A 20453-nucleotide genomic window follows, 5' to 3' on the forward strand; every position below is an offset into this window, starting at 1 on the left:
AAAGCCAGCTATTTCACAGCCTGAATTGTGTACCCTTGTTTGCCGAAATCTAAGAAGTGCCGCCCTAATAGAGCCATAATTTACTCTGACAAGGAGAGCTAAAGTCTGCAGCTCACTCTCTACCCTGCCTGTGCAAAGTGCTACACTGCTGGTTCAGAATTTATAGCTACATACTTAAGGTTTCTCCAAAACGCCATACTTCAAATGGCAAAAAAGATGGGATGTATGTCTGTGTATGGGGGCGGGGGGGGGGGTTGTTACGTTTTTTAAGAAGAACATACTACAGAATGGGCCAGATTTAATGGACAGTAAAAGAAACGTCTGCCTTTTAAAATGTTTCAGAAAATAAGATAAAAATTTTAAGCAAGATTAAATTTTGTTATCAATAACATAACTACAGAAAATTTTGCAGCATTATACACAAGCATAGAAATTTTGGGGATTATACACCAATTAAAAAAAATACAAGCATTACATCTTGTATGTAAAGTTCTAAAATCAGAACTTTAGGCCCATTTTACCAAAGACACATGGGAGAATATAAGTATTCTAGCAGAAATATGAGTTGGGTTATTATAAGTCACTGCTACACTAGCATCTGTAGAATGGAATTTTAAAAAACCCATGTCCCTGAAACTCGGATAGTTTAGGGCCACGGAATAGTACAGAAGGCTAAGAAGAACTCACAGACTTTCTTTTAAAGTGGAAAATATTTAACCATTTCATTCTGTTTCAAATGATGAAAACATTTCAGTGAATAATCTGTACATATTTTGTTGTAAAAACCAGTAAATGAACATAAAAGCATTTCAGATTTAAATGTACTGAGAATGTCGTGGGGAGAACATTAACTTTTCTCTCTCATTCTTTTATTATTTCCTTTCTGCACACACTTCCCATAAGCTTATGATGGTTTAGATGATAAAAAATATAATCATTAGGCAAACTCAAATATTTTTTGTACTTTTCACAAGTGAAGAAACATGCCTAAGACACATTCCCAATTGTGTTTCTCTAAATATTACTTAGAATGTAAGATTCCTCTAGCATTACAAATCTATTTCAGCTCCTAAATTAAAACTCATCTGGAAAGGACTGTTTTACCCTGTTTATATAACATTGTCACATAAAGAGTGTTAAAAAAAATATTTCACTAAAAATAGCTTGCGTAAGTTAGGGATTAGAGTAGTTTCTGCTGCTATAATTGTTCCTTTGTAGTTTTTTCCATGATGTTTTTGCACAGTGTTTTTGACTGTGTTTATTAAAGTCAGCACATCAAAAAGGATCAAAGAGAAAGTGAGTGAGAACCAAAGAAACCCCAAGTGTGTTGTCTCATTGGGGAGTTATGCAGATTCGCATAAACAAGTGCAAATTGTTGAGGTTTTAATGAAAATTTTCTACAATTATTTTATCTTAAGTCATTCTATACAATAACATCTGTACAGCAGATGGCTATGCTGTACCAAGGCAACGCTCCTTTTTCTTTCTCTGTTTAATAGTACATCTGAGATGACTACTTTTGTCACTGTGCTCAATTTGGTTCAGCAAATAATTTGAAAAGTGCAGCTGCTGCAGATGGTCACAATAGTTATATAAACTGTAAAATCAAAGACACAGTTAAGTATTTCTGTATCAGATTCAAACTATAAAAATCTGACATTAACTCCATTGGGCTCAAAGATACACTATAAAAACTTTTGGTTGCGTACAGACGATGTCACTGGAAAACACAAAAAGAAATATGACTACTGGTAGGACATTTTTTGTTTTCTTTGGCTGGAAAATACTTTTTACAACTTACCAAAAATAAACCTTGAATATATATTTGCATATATTTCATCCAAGTTGCAAAGCATGAATTTTTAAGATAGGTAAATATACAATTAAATGAATGTGCAGAACTTAAATTATATTTTATTTCTTAAAAATTTTCCTTGGTAGAAAATCAATGTCTGAAAAATACATAGTCATCTCTTAATTATAATTTCCTAGAAATCAACCTACAGCAATAACTAGAGCTTTCAATCTCACTTCACTTAATCATAATTTATTATTATTTTGCCAACATTGTTTTTTTTTTTTTTTGAGCATGCCATCACATCAAGCAGAAATGTAGATAAAACAGATTTGGTGTTTGTTACACTCATACTAAAACTATTTCTATCCATATTAATTAAGTGGCTAACTTCAATCTGATTTGATTTGTAGATGCAAATAACTACTTGAGAACATTTGCTGGACACTACACATTATAGTTGTATAAAGTATTTCTTAGTCAAGGGTATAGTTTCTACTGCATTTAACTAGATTTTAGAGTTATAACTATAAAAAGAATGGGGTACTAAAGGGAAAAACAAGTTACACAACCAGAATGCATCTACTACTTCGAAAAGATCAGTGAGAAGATTTTAATTATATTTTAGATAAACTTACTGAGAACAGACACTATTAAATATGAATAGCAAATGAATGAAACAAGAAATGAGGATGACTGAGCACAGTATATATTAAATGCTTTCATTCTACTTCAGTCCTAACCTTTCCTTGCTATGACTCAGGTACAACTGGAAAGACGTGGGAATAGTCCCAGTGTGGTCTGGGTTGTAATTTTTTATTTGTGCATAAATCAGACACTGTAGCCTTCAGTACTTCATAGTCTTTCATGTACCATGGACCTTACATTTTTCATTTCTAACTTTTAAGACAATAAAAAAATACAGTGCTTTTAAGCTGGCTTGGTCACAAATATTTCTGGTGAGAAAGAAATAAATCATTTACTTTTTGGCCTAAAATTCATACTTCTCAACTACAAAACTCCTTCTTTATCTCGTCAACTACTGTGCCCAAATTGACTATACAATTAGTCCCAGCTGCCACTTTTTAGTAAGCAACTGAGTTGCATACAGTTTCAAGATTTACTTTATCCCCTGTACTACCCCTCTAGCCCCACTTCTTCCCTCCAAATTAAAGTGGAAAAAAAAAGTTTTCCTTTTGCTACTTTTACTTTCAAGGCAGTTTCTGGCTTCAGTGCATTGAACTTTAATAGCAGCAGTTTCTGTGATTGAAAATGGTTATTCCCCACTTGTAGCTTGTTTTTTCTCTTCCCTTCCTCACATTCCTTCTACCTACTCTTTTTTATTCAGTGTGAAAAAGCACCGAACAATTTAGGCATGGTAACAAAAGAGGAAAATGTAGATGTCACTGCCCATTAACTTCTCACCTCTCCACTCATCAAGGACATTCAGTTGCCAGGTCCAGGCTCCTCTGCTCAGCTGGGCACTGAAGCAGAGCCTTTCCTTGCAGGTGTTGCTGTCTGAGAATCTTCAGTGGCACTGTCTCTGCAAAGTTGAACCTTGGCTTCTATTACTTTTGGTGTAGCATTTCTGCCACCAGAGCAATTTTAAAAAAAAATAAATTGTTACCAATGATTTAATGGAGCACACTGGAATCACCTGTAGGGTTTTTTGGAAGACGTTTTTCTGGGCGCCATGCCCAGAGTTTCTGATTCAGTACGTCAGGAGTAGAGTCAGAATTTGCATTTCTAACAAGCTCCCAGATGCTGCTGGTTCCAAAACTACACTTTGAAAGCTACTACTCGGATGGCTTGCAAAACCTGAGGCTTACTCTGTTCTTACACTACAGCTATGTTAGGTAAAAACAAATTTAGGAATGAACAATTATAAAGACGTCTGTAGGAACACGCCTGAAGAGGCAGACAGGAACACTTTAGGGCATAAAATACTTAGGCTTAAATAATTTGTTGTCACACTCTTTAAAATAAGGCAACAAACCAGAAATGTGCCCATCTCTAACGGTGCTTGAAACTTTTTGCCTCTACATAATACAAACCTTCAACATTATGCAGTTTTAGATGTTAACAAGTCATTGGCATCTCTCTTGCCCCTTTACTGTGACTTACCAGGTACTTTCTGCGCTGCTTTGACATTAAGGCTTCCATTGAGGGTGGATAAAGATGCCAACAGGCATGGTTTATTAGGATGGGGGACAGTTTCCATGGAGACCACAATCTGAGTAGTATGAACAGAAATTTTCTGAAAGCAGGAAATTGTTCTCCATATGTTTTCTTGAAACGGAATCTTTTGTGCTCCATCACCATGAACTTTAAGCTTAGATAACTTTCCACGGTAACATTTGGAGGCTGGAAATGCATCCTTATTCAGCACGGTGTCTGACGGGGCTGAGGACACTTTGCTGTGTACATTTTTTATCTTCTTCAGAAAATGGTTTATTTGATCCAACTTGGTAAAACTCAGGTTTGCTTTCAAAGGCTTTGATATATCCAAGTTGATGTCTGCTGTAGAAGTGAAAAGGGTAAGAAAATTATTGAAGCTCTCTTATTGGAAATAAGTCTTTACATCCCTGTCAAACTCCTATTTCAGTTTCCCAGCACCTGTACTGTGGACTCATTAGGATGCCAGATGTTATAATACTTTTACTTACCACCTATTCTTTCCATGTAGTTACTTGAAGGAACACTTTTCCTGCACTACTCTCTTGCCTACATTCCTATTCCAAACCAAACAGACTGACTGACTGTTCCTGACAGACCGAAGGCCACAAATGGACATCTACCCTCTACCCTCTACTTGGAGGCAAAGTTGAGCAGCCTTTCCAGTTTGTTACTGGACTGACATTCTTCCTTCTGCGGTTAAAAGAACCTCTCTTAGTACCCAGCACAATGTTTGACGCAAATACTGGTATTAATAAATAATCTGTCCAACTAATTAACTGAAGTAGCCTCCCCACCACTGTCTGATAAAGTATATACACAAAAAGTTTGTTTCTCCTCTGCAACCCGCTAAAACCCAGAAAAGTCCCTACATCTTTCCCTGTATTCTGTGTTGAATAAGTTTCAAATATCTCATCCAGTGTAACCTGGGTAGACTGAGATCTCTTAAACTCCATTTTACATGTATCACACACCAGATGTTGTCCTTATTTGTCAGTTAATCACCTGACATTAAGACGTTTCTGTTTTTGTGTTCTCACTTCCGTTTTTGTCATCAATAAGATGTAAGACTATAAGGGTCGTGAAAGCAGAGTATGGCACTCATCTTTATACCCAGTGCCTGGCACAGTATGTTTCTCATATGTATGTGGTCAGTAAATGGTTGAGTTTAACTGAACCAAATTAAGTATTCTTTTCACTGGAGTATTCTTTTCACTGGAGCCTGATATAATGAAAGTGAAGCCGCTCAGTCATGTCCAACTCTTTGCGAGCCCATGGACTGTAGCCTATCAGGCTCCTCCCTCCATGGGATTCTCCAGGCAAGAGTACTAGAGTGGGTTGCCATTTCCTTCTCCAGGGGATCTTCCCGACCCAGGGATCGAACCCGGTCTCCCACATTCCAGGCAGACGCTTTAACCTCTGAGCCACCAGGGAAGCCCATAGATGAAGTTAGAAATAGCAAATTATCAAGCAGACAAAGCTCATATTCTGTTTTCAACAGGAGGACCTCTGTTCATCTTCTTCAGATTTCAGCACCTTAAGAGTTTCCTCCTGGCTACCCAGGCTTGCTCCGGGTACCATTCCTCTTGTGTGCCTTTCTTTGGGTTTATTTAATCAGACTAAGCAAAATTCTGAGAGTACTGCTTCTAGCTAATTGTCCACTGGAAAGGGTCAGACAGTTGAGTCAACCTTCTGCAATATTAAAATCTTCTCTGTTCCTTATATTTCTTTAAGCAGGAAAAAACATCCTAATTTAAAGAAATTATTTTTTAACATCTTTATTGACTCACGTATTTAAAGTGTACAATTCAATAGTTCTTATTATATTCACAATATTGTGTACTAATCACCACTATCTAATTCCAGAACATTATCACCACCACTAGGGGAAGAAATTCCCATGCCATTTAGCAGTCCCTGCTCATTCCCCACTTCCCACCCTCAGGCAACCAATAAGCTAATTTCTGTCTCTATAGATTGCCTATTCTGGACATTTCATATAAACTGAATCACATAAAATCCTACTTTTTGTGTCTGGTTTCTTTCAGTTAACATAAAAAATTTTAAGGTTCATTTGTGTTGAATCATATATCATCAGTACATTATGCCTTTTTTAATGACTGACTAATACTCCATTGTGTGGTATACTGTAGTATACTGCTTATTCACTATCTGTTTGTGGACACTTGGGTTGTCTCTACTTTTTGGTTATTAATGGATGATATTGCTGGGGCTTCCCAAGTGGTGCTAGGGGTAAAGAACCCGCCTGCTAATGCAGGTAGACCAACATCAGAGACACAGGTTCGATCCCTGGGTGGAGAAGATCCCCTGGAGTAGGGCACCGGAACCCACTCCAGTGGAGAATCCAATGGACAGAGGAGCCTGGTGGGCTCCAGTCCACAGGGTCACACAGAGTCAGACATGACTGAAGTGACTTAGCACACATGGATAATACTGCTATGAATGTTAATATGAAAATTTTTATATAAATATGTTTTCAATTCTTTAAGATATCTACCAAGAAGTGAAATTGCTGGGTTATATTTGATTACAGCAATCCTAGTGGGTGTGAAGTGGTATCCCATTGTGATTTTGATTTGTATTTTCTTAATGATTAATGATATTGAGCATTTTTTCATATGCTTATTGGTGATGTGTATATATTCTTAGAAAAATGTCTATTACCTTTGTTCATTTTTAAATTGGGTTGTCTTCTTATTAAACCGTATAAGTCTTTTACATTGATATATTCCAGATACAAGTCCCTATCAGATATAGAATTTGCAAATATTTTTCTCCCATTCTGTAAACTGTCTTTTTAGTTTCTGTGATTATGTCATTTGCGGCACAAAAGATTTTAATTTTTGTGAAGTCCAACAGATTATTCTGTTTGAGCTTTTGGTGACATCAAAAAATCATTGCTTTATCCAAGGTGATAAAGATTCACAGTTATGCTTTCTTTTACAAGTTACAGTTTTACCTTCTTACATTTAGGTCTATAATTCCTCTCAAATTAACTTTTGTGTTTTGTGTGAGGCAGGGGTTCAACTTAAATTTTTTTTGCATAGGGAAATCCAGTTACACCAGCATCATTTTTGAAAGGCCTTATTTTTGACTTGCAGAAGAGGTTGGTGGGCAAAACATTTTAGGGTACTGCATGATTCAAATGACTCATACATTGTCCTGCTCTACCTGCAAACTGTTTTATGTGGGCTTCTAAATTTTGTGACCTCACAGAAAATAATACCACTTTTTACCACAATGAAGAAAATGAGCAATCTTAACAGATGATAGCAGCAACAGAAAAACTAAACAAAGCTAAAGTGGAAAGAAGACTTAGATACTGGGGCCAGAAGCTATCTGCTTTTGCCTGGATTCATGAGCTTTAAACTAAGCGCCAGAAGTAGCCATAGAACAATTTACTGACCTACTCAGGAATTTGCCTAAATATCTACCTATACCAACTGCTGAGACTAAGCGATCCACTTTCCCTGACTGTAGATTGGCAAAACATCCCTAGAATGGTATGCATGAGAGCTGCTGAGTGCTATCTCAATATGGATTCTTGTATCTCAGATATGGTAGTCCCAGGGGCACAAGAAAAACAAGAAAACCCAAACTCTTTATCTTTGGTTATTTGCGTAACTTGTCCTTTGAAACTCTTTCAGTCATTTCTTCCCGAAAAGCCTTTCTTGATCACTGTGGCTGACTGAGGTGCCTTTCATTCATTGCTTCCAGAATATTCTGATTGTGTCATCATCAGGTATCTATTTATATTATTTTTATAGCTACGGCTTAGAGTCCAGATAACTATGAGCTCCTGAAAAATAAGGACTGTTCTATATCTTAATATTCTGAGTGCCTAGGTGTTGCTAGTGGTAAAGAACCCACCTGCCAGTGCAGGAGTTGTAAAAGATGCGGGTTCAATCCCTGGGTAGGGAAGATCCCCTTGAGGAGGGCACACGGCAACCCACTTCAGTATTCTTGCCTGGAAAATCCCATGTACAGAGGAGCCTGGCAGGCTACAGTCCATGGGGTCACACAGAACTGGACATGACTAAAGTGACTTAGCACACATGCACAAGTACAAAATGGATATTTAATGATGTAATGAAGGGGGAAAAAAAGGAATGGATTTTTTCTTGCTACTTAACTCCCACAGGCTCATCAAGTCAATTCATCCAAAACAATCCATCACCTCTTCTCATTGTTGGTTCTTGTTGTTGTTTAGTCACTAAGTTGTGTCCAGCTCTTTTGTGACCCAGTGGATGACAGCCCGCCAGGCTCCTCTGTCCATGGGATTTCCTCTCACACATGCTATGTTCTCTGTCTTAGTTAATAACTCTAATCTACCAACTGGCTCAAATTAAAAAATCTGACTTTTTTACTCATTTCATTCCCTCTTTTCTTGGTCCAAATCTACTTACTCAATGATTAAGTTCTGTCAATTTTATTTCCAAAATAATTGCCTGAATCCAATCTCTTTCTCTTCAGCATCCCAACCACTCCCCATTTTTTCCCCTTCATGCCTTTGATATTCTTCAGTTAATATAAAGCCTCCTAAAAGGTTTCTCTGTCTAGACTGATTCCTGTTAATCCAGGCTCCGGAGTAATTTCCAAATGATTTGTTTCAAATGTGATCCCGACTGGTTCACTATTGCTTAAAACTGTGTAAAGGCTTTTACCTAGATAGAAGATGAAGCTCCTTAGAATGGAAAAAAAAAAAAAAAACCATCCTGCCTTTTCTTATCCACAGCCATTGCCTGCCTCAAATATTAAAGCTCCAGAAATATCAAAGAGTTTACAGAGCCTACATCCCCCAGCCTGTGCGATGTCATACCATTAGGCCTTTGATCACGTTGCTCCTTGGTCTAATGTACCCTTTCTTTGCCTAATGCCTAATCTCCAAGAAAATGCTCAACATTTTCTCCAAGTAGTTCCACAAAGCTGGTCCTGCATGAGTATCTTTTGTGAGATTATGTCTCCCACCAATAAAGAAGATCCTTGAGTATACATTTTTCATCTTTAATACCTAGTGTTGGGCCTCAAACTCAGCATGAAGCACTTATTTGGTCTGGTGTTGGAGCACACCAGAATTCTCTAATCTGGTTATGTGGGAGGCAGAATTCTGAAGATGACCCCCTTTTCCCAAGATTCCTGTCCCCTGGTTATTGATTCAAACACTAAGCCAGGTACTGCTGTGCTGGAAGGGGTTTTATAGGTGTGATAAAAATTCTAGGTAAACTGAATTTAAGCCCAAGATTACCTGGTGGGCTGATCTATTACTTGAGCCTTTTACAAAGTACAAGGAAGAAGCAGAAGGGGAAATCAAGAGAGATTTGAAATGGGTCTATGATCTGTCATTACAAGTTTGAGAATGGTAGGGATCATGTGAGAAGGAAAGGGTACCCTAGAGGTGAGGGATTGGAGGCACTGGGCAATCGCTAACAAGGAATTAGGGACCTGAGTCCTACAACTACAGGAAGTGGATTATGCAAGAGATGGAATGAGTTTGGAACTGGAATCTTCCGCAGAGCTTCTAGATTAAAGCCCAGCCCAACTGACATCTTGATTTTGGTTTTGTGAGATTCTGAGCAAAGAATACAGCTAAATCCAAATGGACTTCTGACCTAGAGGACTGAGACAATAAATTTGCATTGCTATACGCCATTATATTTGTGGTAATTCATCAATAGAGAACCAATACAAATTCCATATGCTAATATGGAGTATTTCCAGTTTCTAATGTGATTATAAATAAAGTTTCAAGGCCTAGGAATGTTTGCCCTAGCTTCTTTTACCTTTTCCCTCCAAAGCAAAAAATTCTAATATAGTTTGCTTTTTCTCTCTGTTAGTTGCCAACTCTTTTTCTTTAAATATTATTTCAGGGTTCCAGGAAAGATGGAACTATAACATCTGGAGATATCACAGCTTAAAAAAAAAAAACAAACAAAAAACCTACAAAGAGCAGCTATTTGAAGACTCTGAAAAGTAAATCGTAACAGGTAGATTGGGGAAGATGACTAAATTTCAAAATACCACCAAAATGGTAGTGAATTTTTCATTTTTTCTGGCAATATTCTATAGTCTGGGGCAGCCAAAAACCTGAAGGTGGGCATCAGGTGTGGATAGAGGGAGTAGTCAGAAAAAGCCTCTATTTCTGGCTTCAGTAATGGGAAGGGAATTCCTAATGCCCATAGGGACTACGAAGATCCCTCATTTTTTCCTTCTTATTCTTGTACCACAGAAAATAGGAGACAATATACTTAAATCCATTTTATGAAACCATCATTACTGGTACCAAAACCAGACAAAGATAACAAAAGGCAACTGCAGACTAGTATGCTGCTGTTAAGTTGCTTCAGTCGTGTCTGACGCTGTGCGACCCCATAGACGGCCTCCCACCAGGCTCCCCCGCCCCTGGGATTCTCCAGGCAAGAACAATGGAGTGGGTTGCCATTTCCTTCTCCAATGCATGAAAGTGAAAAGTGAAAGTGAAGTTGCTCAGTCGTGTCCGACTCTTAGCGAACCCATGGACTGCAGCCTACCAGGCTCCTCCGTCCATGGGATTTACCAGGCAAGAGTACTGGAGTGGGGTGCCACTGCCCTCTCTGATAGACTAGTATAGTACCCATTAATTTCCCAAAGCAACATCAAGAACAGTCCACATACATCATCATTAGGAATTAGAAAAGTACAAATAAAAATGACAATGAGACATCTATTAGAATGGCTAAAATTAAAAAAAAAAAACACTGACAGTATAAGCTGCTGGATATGATATGTAACTGGTGGGACCCTCATACACTGCTGGCGTAATGTGAAATGATACAGGCAATTTGGAAAGATTTTAGTATTTTCTTGAGTGTGTGTGTGTGTGTGTGTGTGCGTGTGTGTGTTAGTCACTCAGTCATGTCCACCTTTTTGTGACCCCCATGGATAGCAGCCTGCCAAGCTCCTCCGTCCATGGAATTCTCTAGGCAAGAATACTGGAGTAGGTAGCCATTCCCCTCTCCAGGTAATCTTCCCAACCCTGGGATCAAACCCAGGTCTTCTGTATTGCAGGCAGATTCTTTACTGTCTGAGCCACCAAAGAAGCCCCTTCTTATGACTTATATGACCCACCAATTTCACGCCTAGGTATTTATCATAGAGGAATGAAACTTATAATCACATAACTACTTATACACAAATGTTTAAAGTAGCTATTCATAATCAGCAAAATCAGAAACAACTTATATGCCCTTCAATGGATGAATTCTTATATGGCGCATCTATGAAATGGAACACTACTCAGCAATGAAAAGGAATATACTAATGACAGATGCAACAAATCTCAAGGACAGCATGTGAGTTAAGGAAACTAGTCTGAAAAGGTTACATGCTGTATGATTAGATTTGTATGACATTCTCAAAAAGACAAGACAAAAATCCTAAAGTGATGGAGAGCAGTAATTATCAGAGATCAGGGCTTAGGGGCAAGTGTGATTACAAAGGACTACCGTGAGAATTTAAGGTGGCAGAACTGTTCTGTATCTTGACTGTGGTAGTGGTTACATTAATCTATTCATGTATTAGAATTCACAGAACTATGTACCAATGAAGGACGGTTTAATTTTTTCTCTTTTATTTAAAAAATAAAAAAGAAACAAAATTCTTTCAATGACTTTGTCATATGCATGACAGGACAGTTTTTTCCACCCCCTTTACTTTTCACCCTCACATGTAACGGCTGGACTGTGTGTGCCCTTATGTCTAGGGGAAGCCCACTTTAGACCTAAGTGTTAACCAGCTCTGTACTGGGCCAGTTTTTCAGGTTTACTTTCGATTCTCCATGGCCCTTCCAACAGTGTAGCAGAACACTTACACTAACACCTTTAATGGTGAGATCAGGGTGCCCTTTCTGCAGAAGGTGAAAAAGACAGAATGCTACTCCTAAATGTTACAGAAGCCACAGGATAATTTCTAATCTTACTGACACCAAATACTGTGGCACATGAAAATTAGAGGCTTTAATTAAATAGCTAGACTAGAATTAGTTAAATCGGTAAAACTGAAAAGCACAGGTCAGTTTGGCACCATCTCAACTAGTTTAATTAGGAAAGACAATATAGTCCTTCCTAGGTCTTGGCTCATATTACAAAATAAGTTTTAAAAGAAGGTTCTTTTTTATCAGTAGAAGTCAAATGCTGATAATTCAGAAAAAGAAATGTGTAATACAAGCTAATCGTATTTGTGAATTTCAACTATGAATCTATTTGAGTTACATTATCAACCTTACTCTACCAAATATGAACTTTAAAAAGTTTAAAAATCAGAAAGATCAATTTCCCAAAGCAACATCAATAACAACTCACAATATTTATTCAGTACGAGTTTAACAGCTCAAAATGGGTTAAGCTTTTTGCGCTGTCTCCTGCATCTTCTGCACTGCAGGCGGATTCTTTATCACTGAGCCACCAGAGAAGCTACATACAAACCACAGTCTATACAAAAAGCACAAGACAAGTGTTACATTAACTTTTTGTAAGAGATGACTAGATATTTAAAAGATTTAAATAATTTCCATTTTAGACGGTTTCTGTATGTCTGCATACAGTGCAACCAACCTTTGTGCATGATTGCCCTCCACTGGCCCACAAAGACCCCCACTCTCAGCTCTCTAGAGCTGGAGTGTTGAGCCACATTCTTTGCAAAACACAGCCTGTTCTATGTATAAACAGAGGGACTAGGGCAGTCCCATTGGACAAGTCAGATAATATTGCAGGTGAAGAGCCCCCAAAGCAGAGCTTACAATGAAGCTATTCCTTTCAAAGTACCTGATCCATGAAGAGATCTGTAGCATGTACCAGAATGAGAAACACCACAAATGCAACAGCACTCTTTATTGCTTGTAAAGTCCATCAACATGTGTAACTCCTTCAACTAAAATCACAAGCTCACTATCACATCTGATAATTAAACAAATATGTACTGTTACTTCTATTTCCTAGTATAAAATAAGACTTTGACATCCTTTAACTAGTCAGGTATTTTGGGGGGTAGAAAATTACTGTCATTATTATAAATATTTGTAGTTTCATAATGGTAGGAAAACTTATTTTTACAAACGGGAAAACTATGCAAAAAAAAATCTGGTATTTTAAAAAATTGAGCAATGATTTTCTTACCTTCTTTTATATTTTTTAAAGTGATGAAAAACATTAACTTCACTATTAAGATGAAAACATTAAAGAAATGGACTATAAAAGTTTTATTCAATAGACACAGTTGGAACTATATAAAATGATGATTTACAAGAACTGGAAATATAACTGGATAAAGAACCAGGCATAGATTGTTAATGTGAATTTTATTCCACATTTATCCAATTATTATCAGATTCTTGTTTTAAAGGGTTTAGAATTTTTTTTTGGTAATCCTCAATGAACTTTAATAAATGGATTATTTTCAATGTTTAGATTTTAAGAATGTGTAGCAATAGTGAATTTCCCAGCTGAGTCATCCATTTCTCTGCCAGATCTAATTTCTCACCATCTCCAGAACACATTCTATATCTTTACGTTACCAAGTAAACCCATGCCTGTCAATTATTAGACTCTAATTACCCTTCAAAACTTTCCTAAAGCTACCAGGAAACAGAATGATGGAATGATTATTGAGTTAAAAGGAGATTAGACAAATACAAATAAATTACACTTATTTTATGCTTCCATCACCCTAAGAGATGACTTAATAGGGAAATGAAAAGAATCATATTATAATAATGAAATCAGAGAGGGAATTCAAGCCCCAGAGGTGATTCCCCTAAGTTTATGTTAACGCACACCTTGTGGGGGACCAAACATCAACTGGAAAAGTTTCCTGAAAACTGTTCCAGCTATTTTCTCATTTAAAATGTTCCAACTTTACTTGACCCATTAGTCATCATATTACTTACATTTATGATGTATTTTGAAATCTATTACCCAAAACCCAATGGATTCAATATGGCTTGTTATACCCAAATCATAACATTTATGAAAGAAAAAATTCTTTGTTAAGTGCTTCTTCCTTTGGAATTTTATTTGTAAAAGACAATTTTTTTTTTTTAATAGACAAGTTGGGCTTGTTAGGAAAACAAGTCAGTGGCCATGGTAGCTATGTAAAGACACAGGAATGACGGCCCCCCTCCACCACAGTAAATACAAATCAAAGAACAAATATTTAATCAAACTTGACTTTATGTGTTATTGTAACTCTAAATATTTTTTATTATTAGGTCATGGTTCATAGTACACTTCTTTTTCTTATTCAGCAATTCAAGTTCAGATTTTTGTTACGGTGTTCAAGTAAAGGTATTCATGATGATAACGGACAATGGAGACTCAGTATTCACAGGTGTGAGAGCTAGAAAACTTGGAAAGCTGCCCCTGACAACAAGATCAACGTGTTTTCATTGAAGGTGTGAAGTGTAAAGATCTCAATGGTGGCAGACGTAAGTGTGTCAGTTAACAGTAGTACACCAAATGGAACTGGTTGTAGGCTGACCCATGCGCCACTGAGGAGGCTCAGAGACATGACTGACACATGCCCCTGGGTCAGCCAGCAGCAGCTCATTGTGCTTATCACTGTGAACTGGGCATCATGTTTACTAGCCTAACTGCTCATGGACATATTCTTATCATCAAGCAATGACTTTATTTTGACTATACTGTCCTACCCCCAAAATCACAACACAAAAGTTCTGATTAAAGGGTAAATGAATGGGTTTTCTAAAGTGAATTTATCAAACTGAGCTCATCTAAATGAGCTTCTCTCCATCTAAGTAGCTATCATAGAACACTAAGTACATTCCACTACTCGAATCACTGTGGCAGTGTTTTTGGTACTCATTTCCCTTTTCTTTTCTTCCTGTTTTCAATGATGGCATATACTCATCCTTGGAGACAGCATATCTGATTTTTATCTGATTTTTAGGAACAGCCAAATGTTTTGAGACAAGGAAGCAAGGATTCCAGACTGAGGAAAGATTAAAAACACAGACAATCCAATTTATAGAGACTACCACTGCCAATGAGGAGACAATTTGAGCATTACTAAAAATAACAAATTCAGAATAACACCAAATAACAACTATTGATAAATGGCCAACAAAGGAATAGTTAGAAAATTAACTCATTTCTCCCCAGTTTTACTGATATATGATTGACAAATAAAATTGTAAGATATTCAATCTGTACACTATGATGACTGATATAGACTATACACTGCAAAAAAGTTCCTCCCCATCCGGAAAACCAAATTTATTTTTCTAATGGGTAAAGAAAGGGAAAGAAGTAAGCATTTATCCTACCTTTCTTAGGTAAACAATTCTACTAAGAAATTGAACTAAAATGTTACTGTTTGCAACCTCCAATGACTTTATGTATTTAGCATCAATAACTATTAACATCACAAGAAGAACCTTTAGACATTATGTGCCTCCTGATGGAACAAAATAAAACCTTTTATAAAAGTCTTGCTAAAAATAAAATAAACAACCTGAATCAGATTGAGCCATCTACAAGTTTATGTGCGGGAAATACACAGAATAGGGACAGGCAAAATTCAAACTGTAAAATTTACATGATAACTGACCTGGTTTCTTTAATATATTTGAATCATGCTCCCTGACTTCGGACTATAGTACAAAGCTACAGTAATCAAAACAGTATGGTACTGACCCAAAAAGAGACACAAAGATCAATGGAACAGGATAGAAAGCTCAGAAGTAAACCTATGCATTTATGGTCAATCTAAGATAAAGGAGGTAAGAACATATACTATGGAGAAAAGACAGTCTGGGAAAAGTGCACAGCTATGGAAAAGAATGAAATTAGAACACTTTCTAACACTATATATAAAAATAAACTCAAAATGGATTCAGTTCAGTTCAGTCGCTCAGTCGTGTCCGACTCTTTGTGACCCCATGAATGTAGCATGCCAGGCCTGCCCATCCATCACCAACTCCCGGAGTTCACTCATACTCATGTCCATCAAGTTGGTGATGCCATCCAGTCATCTCAGTCTCTGTCATCCCCTTCTCCTCCTGCCCCCAATCTCTCCCAGTATCAGTCTTTTCCACTGAGCCAACTCTTCACATGAGGTGGCCAAGTACTGGAGTTTCAGCTTTAGCATCAGTCCTTCTGAAGAACACCCAGGACTGATCTCCTTCAGCATGGATTGGTTGGATTTCCTTGAAGTCCAAGGGATTCTCGAGAGTCTTCTCCAACACCACAGTTCAAAAGCATCAATTCTTCAGCACTCAGCTTTCTTCAAGTCCAACTCTCACAACCATACATGACTACTGGAAAAACCATAGCCTTGACTAGATGGACCTTTGTTGGCAAAGTAATGTCTCTGCTTTTGAATATACTCTCTAGGTTGGTCATAACTTTCTTCCAAGGAGTAAGCGTTTTTTAATTTCATGGCTGCAATCACCATCTGCAGTGATTTGGGAGCCCCCAAAAATGAAGTCTGACACTGTTCCCCATTTATTTCCCATGAAGTGATGGGACCAGATGCCATGATCTTAGTTTTCTGAATGTTAAGTTTTAAGACAACTTTTCACTCTCCTCTTTCACTCTCATCAAGAGGCTTTTTGGTTCCTCTTCACTTTCTTCACTGCTTTCTGCACTTCTGCACTTCACTTTCTTCACTTTCTGGTGTCATCTGCATATTTGAGGTTATTGGTATTTCTCCTGGCAATCTTGATTCCAGCTTATGCTTCCTCCAGCCTAGTGTTTCTCATGATGTACTCTGCATTTAAGTTAAATTAAGCAGTGTGATAATATGCAGCCTTGACGTACTCCTTTTCCTATCTGGAACCACTCTATTGTTCCATGTCCAGTTCTAACTGTTGCTTCCTGACCTGCATACAGGTTTCTCAAGAGGCAGGTCAGGTGGTCTGGTATTCCGATCTCTTTCAGAATTTTCGACAGTTTATTGTGATCCACGCAGTCAAAGGCTTTGGCATAGTCAATAAAGCAGAAATAGATGTTTTTCTGGAACTCTCTTATTTTTTCCATGATCCAGCAGATGTTGGTAATTTGATCTCTGGTTCCTCTGCCTTTTCTAAAACCAGCTTGAACATGTGGAAGTTCATGGTTCACATATTGCTGACACCTTGCTTGGAGAAGTTTGAGCATTACTTTACTTGCGTGTAAGATGAGTGCAATTGTGCAGTAGTTTGAGCATTATTTGGCATTGCCTCTCTTTGGGATTGGAATGAAAACCAACCTTTTCCAGTCCTGTGGCCACTGGTGAGTTTTCCAAATTTGCTGGCATATTGAGTGCAGTACTTTCACAGCATCATCTTTAAGGATTTGAAATAGCTCAACTGGAATTAAAGACCTAAATATGAGACTGGGCAGTATAAAACTCTTAGAGGGAAACATAGCCAGAACACTCTTTTACATAAATAATAGCAATATTTTTTTGGATCTGTTTCCAAGAAAAAAAGAAACAAAGGCAAAAATTAACAAATGGGACCTAGTTAACTTAAAAGCTTTTACACATGAAAGGAAAGGATAAACAAAACAAAACAACCTATGAATGGGAGAAAATATTTGCAAATGAAGTAATCAATAAGGGTGTAACTTCCAAAACATACAAACAGCTCATACGACTCATGTTGAAAAAACAAGCAACCCAATCAAAAAATAGGAATACCTAAATAGACATTTCTCCAAAGAAGACAGATGGCTGATAAGTACATGAAAAGATGCTCAATATTGCTAATTATTAGAGAAATGTAAAGCAAAAACTACAACAGACACCACCTCACACCACTCAGTATGGTCATCACCAAAAAGTCTAGAGAGGGTGTGGAGAAAGGGGGACCTTCTGACATTGTTGGTAGGAGGGTAAACTGGTGTAGATACTATGGAGAAGAGGATGGAGGCTCCTTAAAAAACTAAAAATAGAGTTACCATATGATCCAGCAATCCCATATCTGGAAAAGATGAAAATTCTAATTCAAAAAGATACATGCACCCATAGCAGCACTATTTACAATAACCATGACATAAAGCAAACTAAATGTTCATTAACATATGGATAAAGCAGATGTGATATAGATATATAGTGGAATATTATTCAGCCATAAAAAGAATGAAATAATGCTATTAGCAGCAACATGGATAGACCCAGAGATGATCATACTAAGTGAAGTCAGACAAATACCATATGATATCATTTATATGTGGAATCTAAAAAAATGATGCAAATGAATTTATTTACAAAACAGAAATAGACTCACAGACACAGAAAACAAACTTAATTACCAAAGGGGAAATTAGTGGGGGGATAAATGGGAAATTTGGTTTAAATGATACACACTACACACATTATATAAAATAGATAAACAAGGGCATATTGTATAGCACACAGTACTATATTCAGTATCTTGTAATAACCTAAAATGAAAAGAATCTGAAAAACAATATATTAAAAATATATAAGAGTTGAATCACTTTGCTGTATATCTGAATCACTGTAAATCAACTATACTTTAGTAAGAAAATAAAATAAATTGCAAGAAATGAAAAAAGAGAGGGGGAAAACTATTAATTTTGAGAGAAATTTCTTTTTTACAAAAGAAATTCGAAAGGCATAACCAGTAGTGATGAGTAGATCTTATCTGGCTCTAGGTTAAGAAAACAAACAAACAATAACCATACATGCCTACAAACACTGACACACACTATGACATTCATGAGATAATTAGAAATTTGAATACTGACTAGATATTAGATGACAGATGATGCTGAAGAATTATTCTCTCTAGGTTTGATAATAATATTGTGGTTATGTTTTTAAAAGTTCTTATCTTTATAGATACAAATTGAAATATTATAGGTGATATAATATGATGCAAGGGATTTGCTTCAAAATAATACAGAAGGTGAGGATATGGATAGGGTTATATAAGAACGAATATATTGGCCATAAGTTGACAATTGTAGGCAAGAGTTTCTATATTCTATTCAGTCTACTTTAAAATTTTTTTATTTTTTAAGCTTTATATTTTGTATTGGAGTACAGCTGATTAACAATGTTGTGACAGTTTTAGGTGAACAGCAAAAGGACTCAGTCATACATACACATGTATCCATTTTCCCCAAAACTCCCCTCCTATCCAGGCTGTATTTGTATATAACATTTTCCATAATAAATAGTTTTTAAAAGGCATAGAGATGAGAATGAGTACAGCATAAGAAGAAGTCATATTGGAGGATGATTTCAAACCATTTGCCTCCAAACTCCTCTCTTCAGGGTCAATCAGTGACTCTGCTTCCAGTTTCAAGGAAAAAGAGAAACTCATTCAATTTCTCTTGGTTTCCTATTACCAAACTGAAAAAATACTTCCATATGCCATTTTCCTTTGCTTCCTTAATTTGTTAAGGCAACACTGGCTCTTTCACATGTATGTTGGATTCTTCTTCACTTTGTCTAAGGAACCCACCTTTATCTTTTCTCTTTTTTATTTTATCCAGTTCTTCTCTCAACTGGATTCTTCCAGCTGATATTTAAACATGAGAAAATTCAGGTCTCTTTCATTATAAAATTAGAGCCTAAAACCACAATACAAAATGCCCTTTCATTTATAATAACTATAAATGGAGTACAACCTTTAAAAACCGTGAATCACTATATTGCCACTATTTGTACATCTGCAACTTATATAATATTATGTATCAACTATACTTCAATTTAAAAAATGGAAGGAAAAAACAAAACAAAACACTACTTTATATTCTTCTTCACAGACTTCTTGGAAGAGTTATACTCTCTGCTTCCATTTATTTTCCTCCTGCTTACTCCTCAATGCACTGTACACTACAGTCAATCCAGGTTAATCCAATGGGGTGAGGGGGTAATATTTTTAGCCACAGTGTCTATAAATCCATTCAGCTCAGTTCAGTTCAGTTGCTCAGTCGTGTCTGACTCTTTGCGACCCCATGAATCGCAGCATGCCAGGCCTCCCTGTCCATCACCATCTCCCGGAGTTCACTCAGACTCACGTCCATCAAGTCAGTGATGCCATCCAGCCATCTCATCCTCTGTCGTCCCCTTCTCATCCTGCCCCCAATCCCTCCTAGCATCAGGGTCTTTTCCAATGAGTCAACTCTTCGCATGAGGTGGCCAAAGTACTGGAGTTCCAACTTTAGCATCATTCCTTCCAAAGAAATCCCAGGGCTGATCTCCTTCAGAATGGACTGGTTGGATCTCCTTGCAGTCCAAGGGACTCTCAAGAGTCTTCTCCAACACCACAGTTCAAAAGCATCAATTCTTCGGCACTCAGCCTTCTTCACAGTCCAACTCTCACAGCCATACATGACCACTGGAAAAACCATAGCCTTGACTAGATGGACCTTAGTCGGCAAAGTAATGTCTCTGCTTTTGAATATGCTATCTAGGTTGGTCATAACTTTCTTCCAAGGAGTAAGCATCTTTTAAT

The 20453-nt window shown here is 37.1% G+C and overlaps 1 protein-coding gene across 19 annotated transcripts in view; it reads right to left on the reverse strand.

The window, feature by feature from the left end:
* Window positions 1-20453, reverse strand: part of VPS13B (vacuolar protein sorting 13 homolog B) — a 784482-nt gene that overhangs the window by 178394 nt on the left and 585635 nt on the right. For 15 of the 19 annotated variants that reach the window (XM_060393910.1, XM_042254441.2, XM_060393903.1 and 12 more), the window contains exon 36: window positions 3920-4315. In XM_060393910.1, the coding sequence (XP_060249893.1) occupies window positions 3920-4315 (396 nt within the window). The remainder of the gene's footprint in view (window positions 1-3919; window positions 4316-20453) is intronic. The other 4 variants (XM_060393907.1, XM_060393912.1, XM_060393898.1 and 1 more) reach the window with 1 other exon arrangement.

This window comes from Ovis aries, chromosome 9 (assembly GCF_016772045.2).
Source record: "Ovis aries strain OAR_USU_Benz2616 breed Rambouillet chromosome 9, ARS-UI_Ramb_v3.0, whole genome shotgun sequence".
In the NCBI taxonomy this organism is placed as follows: Eukaryota; Metazoa; Chordata; class Mammalia; order Artiodactyla; family Bovidae; genus Ovis; species Ovis aries.